Source organism: Candoia aspera, chromosome 2 (assembly GCF_035149785.1).
Source record: "Candoia aspera isolate rCanAsp1 chromosome 2, rCanAsp1.hap2, whole genome shotgun sequence".
NCBI lineage: Eukaryota > Metazoa > Chordata > Lepidosauria > Squamata > Boidae > Candoia > Candoia aspera.
In genome coordinates this window covers 202,754,043-202,771,409 of record NC_086154.1, presented here as the reverse complement: position 1 = coordinate 202,771,409, position 17,367 = coordinate 202,754,043, and the positions used below count along the sequence as shown (strand labels likewise).

The 17,367-nt window shown below is 37.3% G+C and overlaps 1 protein-coding gene across 2 annotated transcripts in view; it reads right to left on the bottom strand.

The window, feature by feature from the left end:
* Window positions 1-4,832: 4,832 nt before the first annotated feature.
* DAPK1 (death associated protein kinase 1) overlaps window positions 4,833-17,367 on the bottom strand; it is a 75,361-nt gene continuing 62,826 nt past the window's right edge. For both annotated transcript variants that reach the window (XM_063295208.1, XM_063295207.1), the window contains exons 21-26: window positions 13,906-14,094; window positions 12,998-13,195; window positions 10,867-11,005; window positions 10,035-10,155; window positions 8,311-8,499; window positions 4,833-6,424 (exon numbers count right to left, since the gene is read on the bottom strand). In XM_063295208.1, the coding sequence (XP_063151278.1) occupies window positions 5,192-6,424; window positions 8,311-8,499; window positions 10,035-10,155; window positions 10,867-11,005; window positions 12,998-13,195; window positions 13,906-14,094 (2,069 nt within the window). In that variant the 3' untranslated portion in view covers window positions 4,833-5,191. The remainder of the gene's footprint in view (window positions 6,425-8,310; window positions 8,500-10,034; window positions 10,156-10,866; window positions 11,006-12,997; window positions 13,196-13,905; window positions 14,095-17,367) is intronic.

The following is a 17,367-nucleotide window of genomic DNA, read 5'->3' as shown; positions in this document are numbered from 1 at the left end:
ATATAACAAGCAGAATTTTTGGCATGTCCTGGCTCACTGTGACTTAACACCATATTATTTCATGCAACCCACTCCTCCTTTCACTAGAGTGCATAAAACTACAATGGAATAGGTCATGTGACAACCAAACCTATGATCCACATTTGTTGCTTTCAAGCTCAGGATCATAAGTAAACAACAGTCTAGGATTTGTTGTTGACTTATAAACTAAGAAACTTGTCTTGAAATAAACCAGGATCATGGGTTCAGATATTTCTTCTCTGGTTAGTTTTACTTACTTGCATAAAACAGGAACAAACAGCAGCTATCTGTTCTAGTAAATTAGGATATTCCTGGCTTATCGTGCAAATACAACATCTTTTAATTTCTGTATGTCTTTATAGAAACATAGGGAAATGAGGTGGGCAACATGTATATTGAATCAGACCAATGTTCTACAACAGCTTCTTATATTTTTACATATATACCTTAAAGACAAGAGAAGTATGAACAAAAATATTCCTTCTTGTACAACTGGGAACCAACACTTTTTGATTTGCCAAGATATAATGCTTCAAATTGGTATTGAGCTATACCTATAACTCCACAGCCTTTCAGATCTCTGCTCAGTAGCAGCTCATATCAACATTCCCAAACTGGTGCCCTTCCCCACAGATATGCTTTAGTTGGAGTTTAACTCCAGTCAGCACAGCTTATGAAATGATTGATTATAATATTCAGTCTTTAAGGACATCAGATGGGGAAGATCTGAGTGCCATGCCTGCTGAAATCATCCTATAGAGAAATATAGTATCTAAAAAGACTCTACTTTATGAATAACATTTTAATTGCTACTACTTTAAAACAATGAGTTAAAGATGTATTTTGTTCTCTTACCAATTCTAATAAAGTAGTATGGCATAATCATTAGGGCTATGCAAAGCATTTGAAAGAGGCTCATTCTCCTGAAGATTAAAGCAGCTGTGTGGCTCCTACCGTGGCTTTGAAGGTTGTTCCCAGTGGTCTGGGTGCTCATGTATAGACAGGATTTCTGCTGAGACTGCCTTCAAAGCAACTGTGTGAACCTTCCATAGGCTTCACTCATGGATTTTGATGTCCTAACAGTCAGAATGGCTGTCTGCTGAGACACTAGAAGTAGCCCAAGAAAGAAGGAAAGCAAAAGGCAACAGTGATAGGGGGAGATATGCCCAATTCAATGCAAAATTCCAGAGGTTAGCCAGAAGAGATAAGGAATTATTTTTAAACAAGCAATGCGTGGAAGTGGAAGAAGACAATAGAATAGGAAGGACAAGAGACCTTTTACAGAACATTAGAAACATTGGAAGTAAATTCCAGGCCAAAATGGGTATGATCAAAAACAAAGATGGCAAAGACCTAACAGAAGAAGAAGAGATCAAGAAAAGGTGGCAAGAATATACAGAAGACCTGTATAGGAAGGATAACAATATCGGGGATAGCTTTGATGGTGTGGTCAGTGAGCTAGAGCCAGACATCCTGAAGAGTGAGGTTGAGTGGGCCTTAAGAAGCATTGCTAATAACAAGGCAGCAGGAGACGACGGCATCCCAGCTGAACTGTTCAAAATCTTGCAAGATGATGCTGTCAAGGTAATGCATGCTATATGCCAGCAAATTTGGAAAACACAAGAATGGCCATCGGACTAGAAAAAATCAACTTATATCCCCATACCAAAAAAGGGGAACACTAAAGAATGTTCAAACTATCGAACAGTGGCACTCATTTCACATGCCAGTAAGGTAATGCTCAAGATTCTGCAAGGTAGACTTCAGCAGTTCATGGAGCAAGAATTGCCAGATGTACAAGCTGGGTTTAGAAAAGGCAGAGGAACTAGAGACCAAATTGCCAATATCCGCTGGATAATGGAAAAAGCCAGGGAGTTTCAGAAAAACATCTATTTCTGTTTTATTGACTATTCTAAAGCCTTTGATTGTGTGGACCATAACAAATTGTGGCAAGTTCTTAGTGGTATGGGGATACCAAGTCATCTTGTATGCCTCCTGAAGAATCTGTATAACGACCAGGTAGCGACAGTAAGAACAGACCACGGAACAACGGACTGGTTTAAGATTGGGAAATGAGTACGGCAGGGCTGTATACTCTCACCCTACCTATTCAACTTGTGAACACATCATGCAACATGCTGGGCTTGAGGAATCCAAGGCTGGAGTTAAAATCTCTGGAAGAAACATTAACAATCTCAGATATGCAGATGATACTACTTTGATGGCTGAAAGTGAAGAGGAACTGAGGAGCCTTATGATGAAGGTGAAGGAAGAAAGTGCAAAAGCTGGCTTGCAGCTAAACCTCAAAAAACCCAAGATGATGGCAACCAGCTTGATTGATAACTGGCAAATAGAGGGAGAAAATGTAGAAGCAGTGAAAAACTTTTTATTCCTAGGTGCAAAGATTACTGCAGATGCTGACTGCAGTCAGGAAATCAGAAGACGCTTAATCCTTGGGAGAAGAGCAATGACAAATCTCGATAAAATAGTTAAGAGCAGAGACATCACACTGACAACAAAGGCCCGCATAGTTAAAGCAATGGTGTTCCCCGTAGTAACATATGGCTGCGAGAGCTGGACCATAAGGAAGGCTGAGAGAAGGAAGATCGATGCTTTTGAACTGTGGTGTTGGAGGAAAATTCTGAGAGTGCCTTGGACTGCAAGAAGATCAAACCAGTCCATCCTCCAGGAAATGAAGCCAGACTGCTCACTTGAGGGAACGATATTAAAGGCCAAACTGAAATACTTTGGCCACATAATGAGAAGACAGGACAGCCTGGAGAAGATGTTGATGCTAGGAAGAGTGGAAGGCAAAAGGAAGAGGGGCCGACCAAGGGCAAGGTGGATGGATGATATTCTAGAGGTGACGGACTTGTCCCTGGGGGAGCTGGGGGTGTTGACGACCGACAGGAAGCTCTGGCGTGGGCTGGTCCATGAAGTCACGAAGAGTCGGAAGCGACTAAACGAATAAACAACAACAGTCAGATATCACGCTGACTGGGAGGAGTAGGTCTCTAGTGTTTATTACTGCTACATAAAACAGAATCCTAACAAACTGAAGAAGCGTGGGAAAAACCCAGACAGATAAACCCCAAAAGTTAAGGCGGGTCTGATCTGTGTCTCTTTGAATGGCTGCTTAATTCCTCAGTACTACGCATGCATTTTCCCCCCTGGATAGAGGCCCCTTCCAGCTCGCCATCACTACTCATGACAGTAAGATGCAAATGAATGTAAATCAAAATAAATTTGTAAAACAATGAAATGCACTGAAAATAAATTGGAAATTGAAGCCAGGAGGTCCCATCCAAAATCTTATCAAGAGACACTAGTTTAAAAAGGGAAGTTACAGTACAGCATTTCACATTTGTCGACAGTCTTGTGACTGAGATTCAGTCACATACTTTCTAGTCTTTATCATCATTTGCCCAGAATTAAAAAGCAATCCATACCATTCACTGTTTCAAACTGTAGAATCATCGTATCAAAAAGGAAATTAACACAGACCTTTGCCAGAAATCATATTTATACAAGGAGTCATTTCCTCTTCAGAGAATGTGATTAGCTAGCAAAGCAAAACTTTCAAAAACATGTCTGCACATCTTTATCTTTGTACCTCCCCAGGCCACTCCTCTTATACTCTGGCATGCACAAGCATACTAGAATACAAAGCTAGTCATCTGAGTACAAAGCTAGTCTCCTCCTGCTTAGCTTGTAATATCCATACCAGTATCAGAAAAATGGCCTTAATATTAATATTTCTGAATACTATTCGCAAGCTAGTTCATGTATTACAAGATTGCTGACTGCCCATTTATGGACTAAAATACATGCTATGCTTCGCGTGAGATTTTATACTTAATTCTGTCCAGTCCTTTCACAGAAAATTGTGATACATGAAATGGTTCCTTGGAATGAGAATTTATAGCTGCTATTGGCCATATTGTTAAAATCAAGAGTTAACTGTTCTGCATGCCCATAAACCTAATAATTTTTGTGATTAATGATATGAATGCAAATAGGAAATGAAGAATGATGAAAAAGTTGCAACAGGCAACAATTTATTTGTAAAAAAAACTTTTAAAATTGTACTACAACAAAGATTAAGGAAAAACAGTATTAATATATACATACATTATATATGTATATACACATAATATATATATTGTACCTTTAAAATTACATGCTTTTCAGAAAGAAGTCATTTTCCCTCATAGTAATTTTAAACTCTTGCTTTAATAAAAACAAAATGAAATTAAACGTTCAAGTATAAGAAATAAGCACACTAGTATCTGAAAGTGAAAAGCCATTTGCTTTGCACAAATGATCACTGTTAAATACAGAATAAGTCATAGTTAGCTAACACTTGTATATGTGCCTTGGTGAACTTTACACTTGTGTAAAATCTTTACCTGAGATATGTAGAAATAATGGAAGGTGCAAGTTCATGGAGTTAAAAAGTTTTCATTCCACTTCAACGGAAATAAAGATTTATAATGTCGTACATGTTTCTACCCTCATGATGGCCTACACGGGAGCTCTTCAGCGGAACAGATTTCATGTTACCAAGTATCTTATGCTTCATGACACACAAAGGCAATGACCACTTGCAACAACCAGCATGCAGACAGTGAAATAGAGGTAGCGTTGTCTTACAGCTTCCACAGGAACAACTGATTTTAACCACATGAGTCTTCTGCAAAAGGCACTCACTTTTTCATCTCTGAGCATGGTGTTCAGATCCAAACCAACTAGCACTGTTCGGCTATCTATGTGTTTAAAATAAACAAGGCTAATGGGGGAAAAAAAGAGGATGTAAGAAAGGTAGCTTAATTATTGTGCAGTCTTCAGTACAAGGAAGGATGGTTTGTTAAAATGGCCAGCTGTTGAAGAGCTTGAGACCCAATAGTTAAACCAATAGAATTTAAAAAGTAAATAATCATTAAAAAGCAGATTGCAAAATAGCTGAAATACACTAGCCTTTTATAACTAAAATAAGAGCAACATGACACTTAAAAAGCGCTGTTTTTGCATTTTAGTCACTTGAAAAGCAATGTGGAGGAACAGGACAACCCATTATAGTAATGTATAGAACTTATAAATACCAAAAAGCTTGCCATCCTGAATCCTTTCACACTAGCTGAAATTAGAAAAAATTGCACACTGTTGACTTTCATCGAGAGACAACTGAACTAATTGAATTATAAGATGTCCCACTATTACAGCTTGAAGCATATGCTTCTTGACCATTTGCATCGAAACTGACTCTGAACACAGAAGATGCTTTCAATAAAAAGTCAGCTGCGTCTCTGCGGCCCAGTTCCCTCAGCTTAGACATCAGAATACCCACAGTACTTTCAGGGGCATTTCCCCACTCCTGCAGAAGGGAGTAGGATGGACTGGAGACAAAGTCAATGGAACTCCCATTATTTATATTATGTTTTGCGACCAGATCAGGGAGGCCCAAGTTCATTGCAAGAAGGCACCAATCCTTGCCCATAGGATCAGGTGGATCCAAAAGTCGACTCAGCTTCCTCCTCGTAAGTAGATTCAAATCTGATACATGGATATCCATTCCTAAACTTCCTTGTGAGTAAACATCAAAACACCCAAAGCATAATATGCTGCTAAAACTTTCTTTATAACCACCCATGGTATTAGTCAAAGAAGTCTCTTTTTGACTTTGTGCACGGAAAAAATCTCTTGGCTGATAAATCATGACTGGCTCATGATGTTCCCTCAGTTGCTGAGGACTGAGATAATGTTTGACTGTTAACAGCCCCGGCAATGTTGTGGCTATCAAATTATCAATGGTACTGCATACAGAGTCCAGGAATAAGCAGCATTTAATCTTCTCCATTTCTAAGCCTCTAACTTGAACCTCAATACCCTGACCATTGTTGACAAGCAGTACAAGAAGTTCAGCTCCACGGTTCACAATCTTTGATCCATTGACCCACAAACGTATATCTGCATCTCCCTCTGTGCTTTGTTGATGAATCCATCTACAGAGATTCACCTGAACTTTATGAAAAATTCCACAAGGAAGTGGAGTTAGATGTTCCACAGGAACAATTCTAACACCACCATAAATCATAACTTCATCTTCTTCATCAGCCCAAGACCTATGGAGGCTATCAGTCTTAATCAAGGCTGGAATATCAATCATTGTTCCACTGCTGATATCTCTGGCACAGATGTCCATGGCATCCAAGACTTGTATGAGTTCCTCTACATCACTGTCTGGTATCAGGCGTTGGATATCCTCTATTGTATATCGACCTCTGTAGTGGTGAAGGGCTTTAGGATTCTCTACAGACAAAAGTCTTCCAAGGACATTTGAACATAACCAGCGAGGATCCAGCAGAACAACATCTTGGACTGTCTCACTCTGCATGATGTTGATCTGTTTAGAAAGTTAAAAACCATGTCCACAGAGTTAACAATCATATATACAAAAGAGAAAGGACAAGATCTGTATGAGAGTCCTCATGGTTTCTCAACCAGTCAATCATAGGAAAGCTTTGACTGTAAAAGCTACACTTGTGTTCAAATACCTATGATAGCCAATTCTGTACAAATATGTAGAATCTTATCCCCATTTGATTCTTCTTCCACATAAGCAGGATTCAGTTTATAGGACTGAATGTAGGAAAAAAACCCTAGAAAATATTTATTGGGAAGAAAACATGGTATGGAACAAAAGAATCATGAATTACTTTCTATTTAAGATTAACTTTATAATGTACAGCTAGACATGTATAGCATTGTACTGTATTATTTGTTTTTCAATTTAAAGTATAAAGCAGCCCTTAGAATTCTTCATGTAGAATGTTTGTGGATTCAAACTTTAATCTTCCACATGTATAAATACTTGGATCCAGAAAGGTACAGCTGATAGGGATATTTCTTAAGTTCTACTCACATATTCTGAGAAAATCGGAAGAACTCAATTTTTCCTCGTTTCCGCCCTTTCACTGCATCCCACAATATTATCTCTCCCACTGCTCTGGAGGACTAATAACTCTCTAAAGCAGATTTTTTTGGCAGGGATATGACAGACTTTGGAAATTTTCTTTCTTCTCTATTCAGAGTGAAACCTCCTTAGATGAAAGAAGGTTTCACCCTGTCAGTAACTGTAACTGTCCACTCAAGCTTTCATTCAATCACGACTTGTGTCACTTATAAATCTGTTTAATGAAATGAAGTGTCCAGCACAGACACAATTCACACTTCAATCCATCTCCCACTCCCGGCTGGTGACTCGCAGGTTGACACGGGTTTTTTGAAGATGGATGTGAGTCCAATAAGGTATTCTGGGAACATTTGATCAGGGAGCGTGACACACCCAGTGAAAAGAAATATAGCCTGGATAACATAAATTATGATGATTGTAGATACTCTTAAAATGAGAACATGTTAGTATTGCTTCCAAATTTCAAGTAGCGATTGAGTACTAATGCAGCACAGTAGGCAGAACTTGGATAGAAAAGTGTTCAACTATGGGTAATCTTAGGCAAGCTGAATCCAGGAATTCTTCTGAAATCAGGCCAATTGTTTGTTTATTGGTGACAAATACACCATACTGTGAAGCATTCTTCATGTAATTTCTAGCATGTAAGGAAAAAAAAACAAGTTTAACTTCCCCTGCAATGGTACTTTTCTATTTACAAATTTATTCCTTTCATGATAGAGAACTGAAAGTTTTGAGAACTGCCCACTTGTACATATGAATTATATAGTCCAAACCGTACCATGTGGTTTTCCTGACAGATCTGAGGTAGAGGATTCATTTGTTACCACTTGAATTTTTGCAGCAGAAAAAAAGGATAGATTTTAGGAACTATATTGATCACAAGATATCACCAACTTGCTACAATGTGGAATAAATCTACTTTTGTTAAACAATCAGACCTATCATAAATTCTCTTTTCATGGCAATGACCCATGTTCAGTGCAGTATGAATTTCTCTAGTTCCAAATTCAGTCAAGTCTTTAATATTATACTGAACCTTGCAAGAGGAAGAAACAAGTTAAGCTGTTTCTATCTTTTTAAAAGACCAGTTGGCATGAAGGTAGTTTCTCTTTGTGCCGAAGTATGAAGTAGGTTCTTCTTGGTTTCTCTACTGAGTGCTCTAGCATGCACACAGAACTTAGGATAAGAAAAACAGTAGGGGCAACAAACTGCAACCAGTTAGAATCCCTTGTGATAGTCAAACTGCACTGCAGGCAGAATTATCTACATAATTAACACTATTATAGAATTATCCATGTAATTAACACATTACTTACTTCTCCTATACTGTGTAGCTGCAGGGCAATATGCCTAAGCTCATCTTCACTTGCTAATGGGTTAAGTTGATCTTGCACATCATATACAAACTGTTGAAGGGACATAAGCTGGTTTGGCCCATTCATTTTTCTCCATGATGGTAGAGTGGAAATTATTTTTTCACACAAGTGAGTCATGGGTGGACATGTCTATGAAAAAAAAAATCAGTGGATATTAACTTGGTTTCTAGAATGCAAAGTGTTATTTTTGCTTAGATATCTTCTAACAAATATCTTTTTAACAAAGCCTGTGCAGAATCAATTTTATTTAGCAATATATATCTTTTATTGCCTGTAAGTGAAATTGCTGATTACATTGAAAGACTATTTATTTAATGACATGTAGCCCCTTTGTGCAAATATATTTTTTATTCAGTGGTTAGATGAAATGCGAACCTGTTTCATGAAAAAGAGACATTTCTCCAATCAATGCCACCAGTCCACCTGAAGCTGAGTTTACACTTACCTATTATCTCCACTGCTTTGGTGCTTTTCTTACTTCATAAAAATGAATCTGAAATTCCCTTTTCCACTTGCTACAGCAATTGAAAGTTGTATTAAGTGGATAAATAGGATATTCTTTCCATAAAAGGGGCAGGCATTTTGTTCAGTTACTAAGCAAAAAGCACTGTGCTAAGTCATTTAGTATAGGAAACCAATAGCTTTAACACATGTAGTGGGCAGTTCCATTAGCTACAACATATACACCGTTTCCTGCTAATGATTTTAGCACTGGAACACTATAAAGTTATTGTTACAGCTCAACCAACACAAAAGATTGGCCAATATAATCTTTTTGGCTAAGATTAAGCTAGTTTTATCTTGTCTTTTTATAATAAAGTATGGCTTAATTTCTGTTAATTGAAGGTACATAAAACACACATGGAATAAAATAAGTGATACATTCACTGACAAGTTTGGAAAGCATTGATCTAGCTTTCCGTAACCTGATGACCTCCAATACATCAGGCTTTCAGCTCCCAGTATTCTTAGGCAGCTGTGTGAAAATTCAAGGAGTTGCAATTTCAATATCTGGATGCTGCTAGGCTGGAGAATAATGTTGTTGTCTCCTAAAAAATGGGCCAGAACTCTAAAAAAAAGTAAGTTCAGCATTGTTGAGACATGTTTAAAAAACTGATGTATTAGGATAAAGTCTTAATTGGCAAAACATTACATTTCTATTCTATTTCATATAGACATGACTCCAACTCAGCTATTATTTCTAACATTCTCTCATATCAGAAGGAGTGACATAATTGAAGTTGCATGCAAAATTGATAAGGGCTTGGCTTCTGGTGGGAATGGCAGACTGAACAACTGTGCCTGCTGGTTCAGTGGGCGGAGCTGACAACATAGTAACTTTTTTGGGACTCAGGCAGGTTTTCCTGAAGCCCAGAAACGTTCTCCGGATCAAAGAGAATACCTGGAATCATCCCATCTGTCCTCCGGATAGCTGCTTGCAGCCAGAAGATCGCAAACAGTGTTTTGCGTTCGACTGCTAAGAGCCAGCTGGGAGGCAGGGACTTAATCACTTTCCAAGCTGTGCTGTAGCCTTAAAGGGACAGTAAGACTGGCCACCCCATTTCTAAATCACCAATTCGTATTTTTTTTTAAGTATATGTATTTACTACTAAATTGGTAAGGACTTGGTCAATGGCTATATCATGGCTGCACATATGACTTACAGAGATAATCTGACTGCGCAACTCTTGAAGATGGTTTCGGAGAATCTTCATATCTTTTGAACCTGATGCTCCAGCATCTAGAATAAATAATCTGTCCAAAATATGAAGGTCGTTCCCAAACCTAAACAAAAACAGTTAGGAAACAGATTAGCGTTTTAGCCCCAAAGCCCCATTTTACCTTTTTCAATTTTTAACTGAATAAATTTGGCAGATTAAAATCTTGAGATCACAAATGAAGCATTCCATTTGCTGTGTGACTCTATGTCTAGATGAAAGGAAGTTCATATAGATAAATTCAATGACTTATTTCTGTTTTAACTATACTGGCCTCTGCCCCAGTCCTCCAAGAAAAAAGGGAGACTGAATTTTCTTCTTCTGATATTAAACATAGTTCATTTTTCTATTATGTCTGAAGTCAGAAATCTACTATTTATTGTAACAGTAGTTAATCCAGGCTGACCAGGAACTGAAAACCATGGTTCTAGCTTGTTTAAACCACTGAATCTAGGATAAATTGACACTGGAATAAAACACGTATTTAAAATTGACAATATAGGCTTTTAGTCTCTTCTGCTCATGCATGGAAGGTGGAGAAGTGTGAAACCTTCAAGATGGCTGCAATACAGTCGTACAACAGAAAACAATTGCTTCTTGGTGTATAAAACAGTACAATTAATATGGACTTTTCTTTTCTTGTGCATGAGCCAAGCTCATTTTCTTAAACAAATAGTTAAATTATCTCAAAGTCTTTGCATGTATATAAGAGGGTTAAAGTGCACTAATTTCTAAATACAGCAGGCTTTCCTATGCTTCATTATGTTCTCTCTCTTACCTATTCCTAATTTCTTTCAAAAGTGATGTATCTTTGTCATATTGGAACTCTCCTCCAGCAGAACGTGGGAGATTAACAATATCTGCATGAGTAGCCACCAGTGCAACATGAAGTGGAGTTTTCAGCCTTCCTCCAAATGCTTCAGGAGACAAAGAATGAAGACTTTCAGGAAAAAATAGATTTTTCTTCCTGTTACTATAATATGATTCTATAAATTTTCTTGGCCTGAAGAGCTTGGCTATGTTTATTCTTTCTATGTTTATTCATAGTACTCCATTTTATGCAATGAAGAAAACACATTATAAATGGCAATAAATAGTCATAATCTATCCATTTACAAATTAAATATACATTTTGGAGAGTAGGTTTTTTTTTTTTTAAAGATTATCCACTGGATTCACTAGTCTACAGTGCCGCAAATTTATGGTAGATATTAAAGGCAAGGAACAAATGATCTAAAACCCATTCATACAATGGTATGAATGCAACTTTACAGTACTTACACATAGAATTCTCATGCAAGAAAGAATTAAGCATGAAAGCCTGGGAGGTACCATGAAAAAGAACAGGAGAGTGAGAGAGAGTGAGAAAGCAGTACAATTGGGACAAGAATGAGGTAACACTAAACACAATGTTGTACATACATCATTTGGGGAAATAACAGTAATGCTTTTTGAAAATAGTGATTTTAACTTTGTAGCAATTACTGAATTACAACAAATGCTCAGCAGCAATACCACAAAAATCAACATGAGCAAGAACCACTACATCTTAATACTTCCTCTAAATGCAAATACTGCATAAACATATTTGAACTTTTTATTTATTTGGAATATAAACATGGATTTATACTTTATATTAGGAATAAGGATTCTAAGCATTAGATATTTCAAATGAATATATATGTTCAAGCCCCAATAATATCTTCACACATTATACCAATAGTGTTAAACTAACACTATTGAGTTAAAATACTAGAACTATGTTGCTGACAGATTTTGAAATCAAGTGGTAAGCCTCCCCCAGAAACTAAAAGTTCCAAGTATTTAATGTTTAAAGAAGGGGATTGGATCAGGATGGGGTTTCAAAATTGACTACACATGTATGTATGTATGTATGTATGTATGTATGTATAAATTTGTACAAGAAATATTAATTCTAACATTATAAATATTTCTCAGAATGTAATCAATACTGGTTCCTGATGATGTGCAAAAAGGCTGCACTGAAAATAAAGTTCAATGTTAGTGATAATTAACATCTGTGTACATTTCTTAAAAATTAAATGTGCACTTCAGTGACTGTTGAAATATATGAAAAAAATTCTTAGCTCCAGCATTTATTTTCTGCAAGTTGTTGATGCAGTAAATCTTCCCATACAAGTGAAATTGAATGAATGGGCAGTGAAGAGGAATGTATGTATGGCTGACCTGGGAAAGGCCAATTAATTCCCTGCGTAAGTCAGGTAACTGTTTGCAAGAGATAAATACCCAGCCTATGCAAATCATTTAATGAGATACTCTGCTTGCAAGCAACATGTCCCTCTGGAACTGCTCCTCAAAGCCAAGAAGTGGCTGCAGCCACTTAAATACATGGCATGGCTGGTTCAAGGTTCTTCAAAAGTCTTCTGGGGGTAAATGAAAGAAGACATTTTATCTGGCATAGCTGAGAAAGCAAATTACATCACTGAAAGATTTGCACAGGAGAAGTAAATAGCAATACTATTAATTAAAATATTAACAGGACATTTCTAATAGTGTCAGAAGGAAAAAAATAACCATTTAATCCCATGACAACCTGATCATTTAATTAAAAATTTAGTAACATTGCTAGTTTGGGCAGAAATTTAATTGATGCATTTTAATTCTGCATTTCTATGAAAATGTCACATAACAGGTGAAAAGTGTTTCACTGAGATAAAGCAAACTATATGGTACTGGTTAAAATCAATGTATTACATGAATACTTTAATGGATACAATTTATAAGCAATTTAAGACAGTATGACCAATTAAGATATATGATCAATAATCTCACTGAATGAAACATTTATGAAACTATTAAAAATCCAGCTGTTTCTCTTCCTATGTGGATGATTTGGCACAGATTATTTATCATGTAAACAAACATACCTATAGGTTCTTCAACTGGAACTAGTGATTTTAGGAAACTAAGCCAAAAGGTCACTTGGTTCAACTGTATTTCATAGGGTTCTTCAAGACTAAAAAGCACAATGTGAACTGAGGTGGGGTCATTTGCAGCAAAATAATCGTAGCAGCAGAAATAGACAGGATTTCCAGAGAATTCCCATACACTGAAATCACCAATTCCTACAAGAACCAAAAGTATGTTACCAAAGCAATAAAGTTATGAAATGTTAACAAAACGATCTTATTTTCAGAGAAAGAAATCACAATATTTTTCTCAGAGTGTTTTATATTTGCTGGAAGTCCCACTACTTTGTAACTATCTGTAAGACTGCACTCAAATTGAAACCAACCTGTCCACAATTTTACTCAAATCTTTCCCCCCACAATTTATTTTACCTCCTTCAAAATTAACTTGTAGACTTCATTAAAAAGTGCCACAATAAGTCCAGTGAAAAACGGTTGCTTGTATTTAAGCACAAGAGGCTTAGAAATTAATAGCACAAAGTCTAAAGTGCTAAAATTAATTCCAGGTGTGTGATGATTAAGTGGTGATCATTATGACCATGAAGTGCTTTGAATCTGAAGGCACAGGGGTGCAAATATAGCTTCTCTTAAACCAAACACAGCTTTTCCTGAGATTGGCCTCATGTGCACCATAGCATCTTTCTGCTGCAGTTAGACTTAAGCATTGATTATGCTGCTGTTATGAACTTAATCTTTATTATATGGAACTCTGCATATTCACAAATCAGAAAAAAGTAAATGTTGCTGAAGTACTGAAAATATTTAATGTAATACATAAAAAAGGTTTAAAGTAAAACATGTTTGCACCAAAGACCCTGCCAGTGCCATTAAAATAAACTAATAATGCACCAAAGTTTATGTTTTACCATTCAAATAAGCATTCTGCACTTCAATGGCCTTTGTGGACTGGTCATCCATGGAGCAATGGGAATGGTGAGAGGGAGAAACAAATACTTCCAACATCCCTTTGGTCAGGCCTGGCTCAAACATCATGCTCCGGCTTCTCACGCTAACATTCTCACAGCCAGGATACAGATTTGAAATACTTACTGAAACTGGATTAGAGAAAGAATAAAATAAAAGATTACAGATTTTGGAAAGTTGACCACTTAATGATTCCAAAACTGTGTACAATTAAAAGCGGTAACAGTGCAAGCTTGGTAAGATGGTGATGAAAAGTCCTAGTACCATCAGTAGTTAAAGGCATTTTCCTTAGAAAAGACTCATTTATTGGAAGAGCTGCTTTGTGCAATTTTTTCCCTCTCATATTCCCAAAGGTAATGGAAAGGTAAAAGGTAAAGGAAACTGAGCAAAATCTATAGGGTTATTACACCAAGTCTGTAGCCTTACCCAACTTAGTGCCCTCCAAATATTTTAGTCCAGAGTTCCCCTCTGCCCATGTGCCGTGCATCCACGTGAAAGACAGTTTGTGAAGCCAATCTGCCTTTACCCTTTCTCTTCTGCAGTAACCCTTGCACAGATGACGTGAGACTCTCCTGAACAGTCTATACCAGTGTTTCTCAAACTAAGCAACTCTAAGAGGTGTGGACTTCAACTCCCAGAATTCCCCAGTCAACATGGGGACTACTGTATTGTAACCACTGCAGGAAGGTAAAATCCTCCAAGCTGCTCAGATCTGTTGCACAATTTGTAAGTGCTTTCAACCAGTATGCTATTCTCTACCACCAAAGAAATAGACTATTTTCCAAGTAGAAGAATAAAGTGAGAGATTTGACTCAGAGTCCTTAAACTCTTTTTATAAAGGCTTTTAAAAGCATACAACGTAAGTCTAAATAGTTATATTTCTACTCTTCTAACCTCCTCTAGTGGAGAACCAAGTTAATACACCAATGTATTTAAAATATTCTATATATTTATGAGCAGGATCATCTGCAAACCTCTTTAGAAAACTTTTAATCTTCAACTCTTAAGTGCTTAAGAAGTTCCTTATAGATTTAAATAACCTGAATAAGAAGAGAGGGTAGGGACTGATTAAAAAGTTCACTTTCAGTCTTAGGGGCAGGGAAGCGTGATCCAATGGAATGAATTCTTTTTCTCTGGATTTAAGAAAGATAAAATCTGTTTGAAGCTGTGTATTTGCTCACATCTTGAAAATATGGCATATGTACAAACTGAAATATCTCTATTTTCCAAATTTTATGAATGAAGTAAACAGTCTTTGTATACTGTTGGACCATTTAACATAAGATTAAGCTTTAGCACACTGCAGATTAAAAAGTTATCAGACATTAACATGGTATAATGTCTAAGATGCTGGACTAGGAAGCTCACTGGGTGACTTTGGATCAGTCACTCTCTCTCAGCCCAACCTAACTCACAGGGTTACTGTTGTTGGGAAAACTAAGAGGAGAGACCACTTTGCACACTACCTTCAGCTCCTGTGGCAAAAAGCAGGATATAAATCTAACAATAAATAATAGTAAATATATAAAGTATTACCATTGAAAAGTAATCATGATTCTAACACTAAACATTCCATTAAACCATATTTAACTTTTGACTAAAGAGATGATGACAGAACAAATTTACAGCAATGTTCACTGTAGATGGATTAAATATTAATATATTAATTCTGTGTGTTACTACTGCATTTGCTTAGAAGAAATATTAATAGGTTAAAGTGGTAACCAATAAAAAGGGGGAAGTACAGCAGGGTAGTCTCTGATTTCACATAGCCAAATCCATTACATCCAGGGAATTTTGCTGTATTTCTTTCCAAAAATATTAAGAGTAAAGGTATTTAGCATAGGCAAGGAGGAAACTCTTTGACATGAAGCCCAGATAAGATTAAATAAATAGTAGATACAACATCCTCCTGTTAGCCCTTCTAATAAAGGTTAGGGCTATGTTCAATAGGACTATACTAAACTTTAGCAACAAATAGTTTCAAAGTATGTTAGCGCAAGTGAAGCACCTGTCCTTGAAGCACTGAAACTGCCAACTCCTAATGAAGTTAAATAGCTGTACATACACACAGTTGTGTAGACAGACAGGAGCAACCTTTGAAATAGGTCCATGAATTTTCCAAAGGATGCAGCTGTTTTAATGCCTCAAGCAGAGGTAGCAAAGAACAAAGCTTTGTACAGCCAAACATTCAGGACTTTGATGGTATGCTCCAATATCCACTGACTGATTTCAGCTTTCTCCCTTTCAAAAGGCAAAGCGATCAAACATTGCCTAGAGAACCTGCAAAATCAAAGTTAATTTCCAATTTCTTATTTCTAATGCAAAATTTAACCATTCAGGAATATGAGGGAGGCCAAGGATTTGCTTATGCCAAAAATTAAGGCAAAAAAACCTGTGTGCCAAAGACGGCCATCAGCGATTCTAAGTGTCAAGACCCCAACAAATATATTGGGGGATCTAAAGGGCAGCTCTTGACTGAAGAGGATCTAGTGCCTATTCTTTCCTGATCACACTACCTAAGTTGATCTGCTGATAGTGGACTGGCTCAGACCTGTCCCCCGTTTTCTGGATGGACCAACCTATCATTGTACTTCAGTCCTCAGGAATCCAAAAGGCGTGACCTTTGTTAGTAAATGAGTTGGCAAAACTGAGACAAGCTAATTAATATTAGTTTTCAGTAGTTTGCTGGAAATGCCCAAAGTTGTGATTCTGTTTTTCAACTGGAGCTTTTTTTTTTCAGTTCAGAGGAGCTCTAGAAGAAGGGCCAATTTCCATCATTCAGTTTTGCTCCCAATAAAAGCAAACATTGACAAGCTTCAAATAAAAGAAACGGAGAACGTTATTTCCAGACATTCAAGCCCTGTTCATGGAAAACATCACTGACCTTGCTAAATAAGCATTTTCTCTTAGGTTGAGGTAACAATTCATTCTATCCAAATTAAGTTATCATTCTATCTTTAGGATAATTTTCCTATTCTTTAGCTAAAATTTAGCTCCATGCTCTAATCTCTCTTCTGGAGCAACAAACAATGCTCCTGCTCTATTTTTGTACATGACTCGGTTCTCTCCCCTCTCCTCAGGGCTCGGTTCTCTCCCCTCTCCTATTTAACATCTACATGAGGCCACTGGGTGATCTGACGGTTTGGGGTGAGGTATCAACAATATGCTGACAATACCCAGCTTTATATCTCCACCCCTGGCTGCCTGAGTGATGCCGTGGATGTCCTGACCCAGTGCCTGGAGGCTGTAAAGGTCTGGATAGGGTGCAATGGGCTTCAGCTCAACCCAAGCAAGACTGAGTGGCTTTGGGTTTGTGGGCCTTCCGGTGACAAGGTTTTTCCATCACTGGTCCTGGATGGGGTTGCACTGCCCCAGACGGACCTAGGGCGCAATCTGGGGGT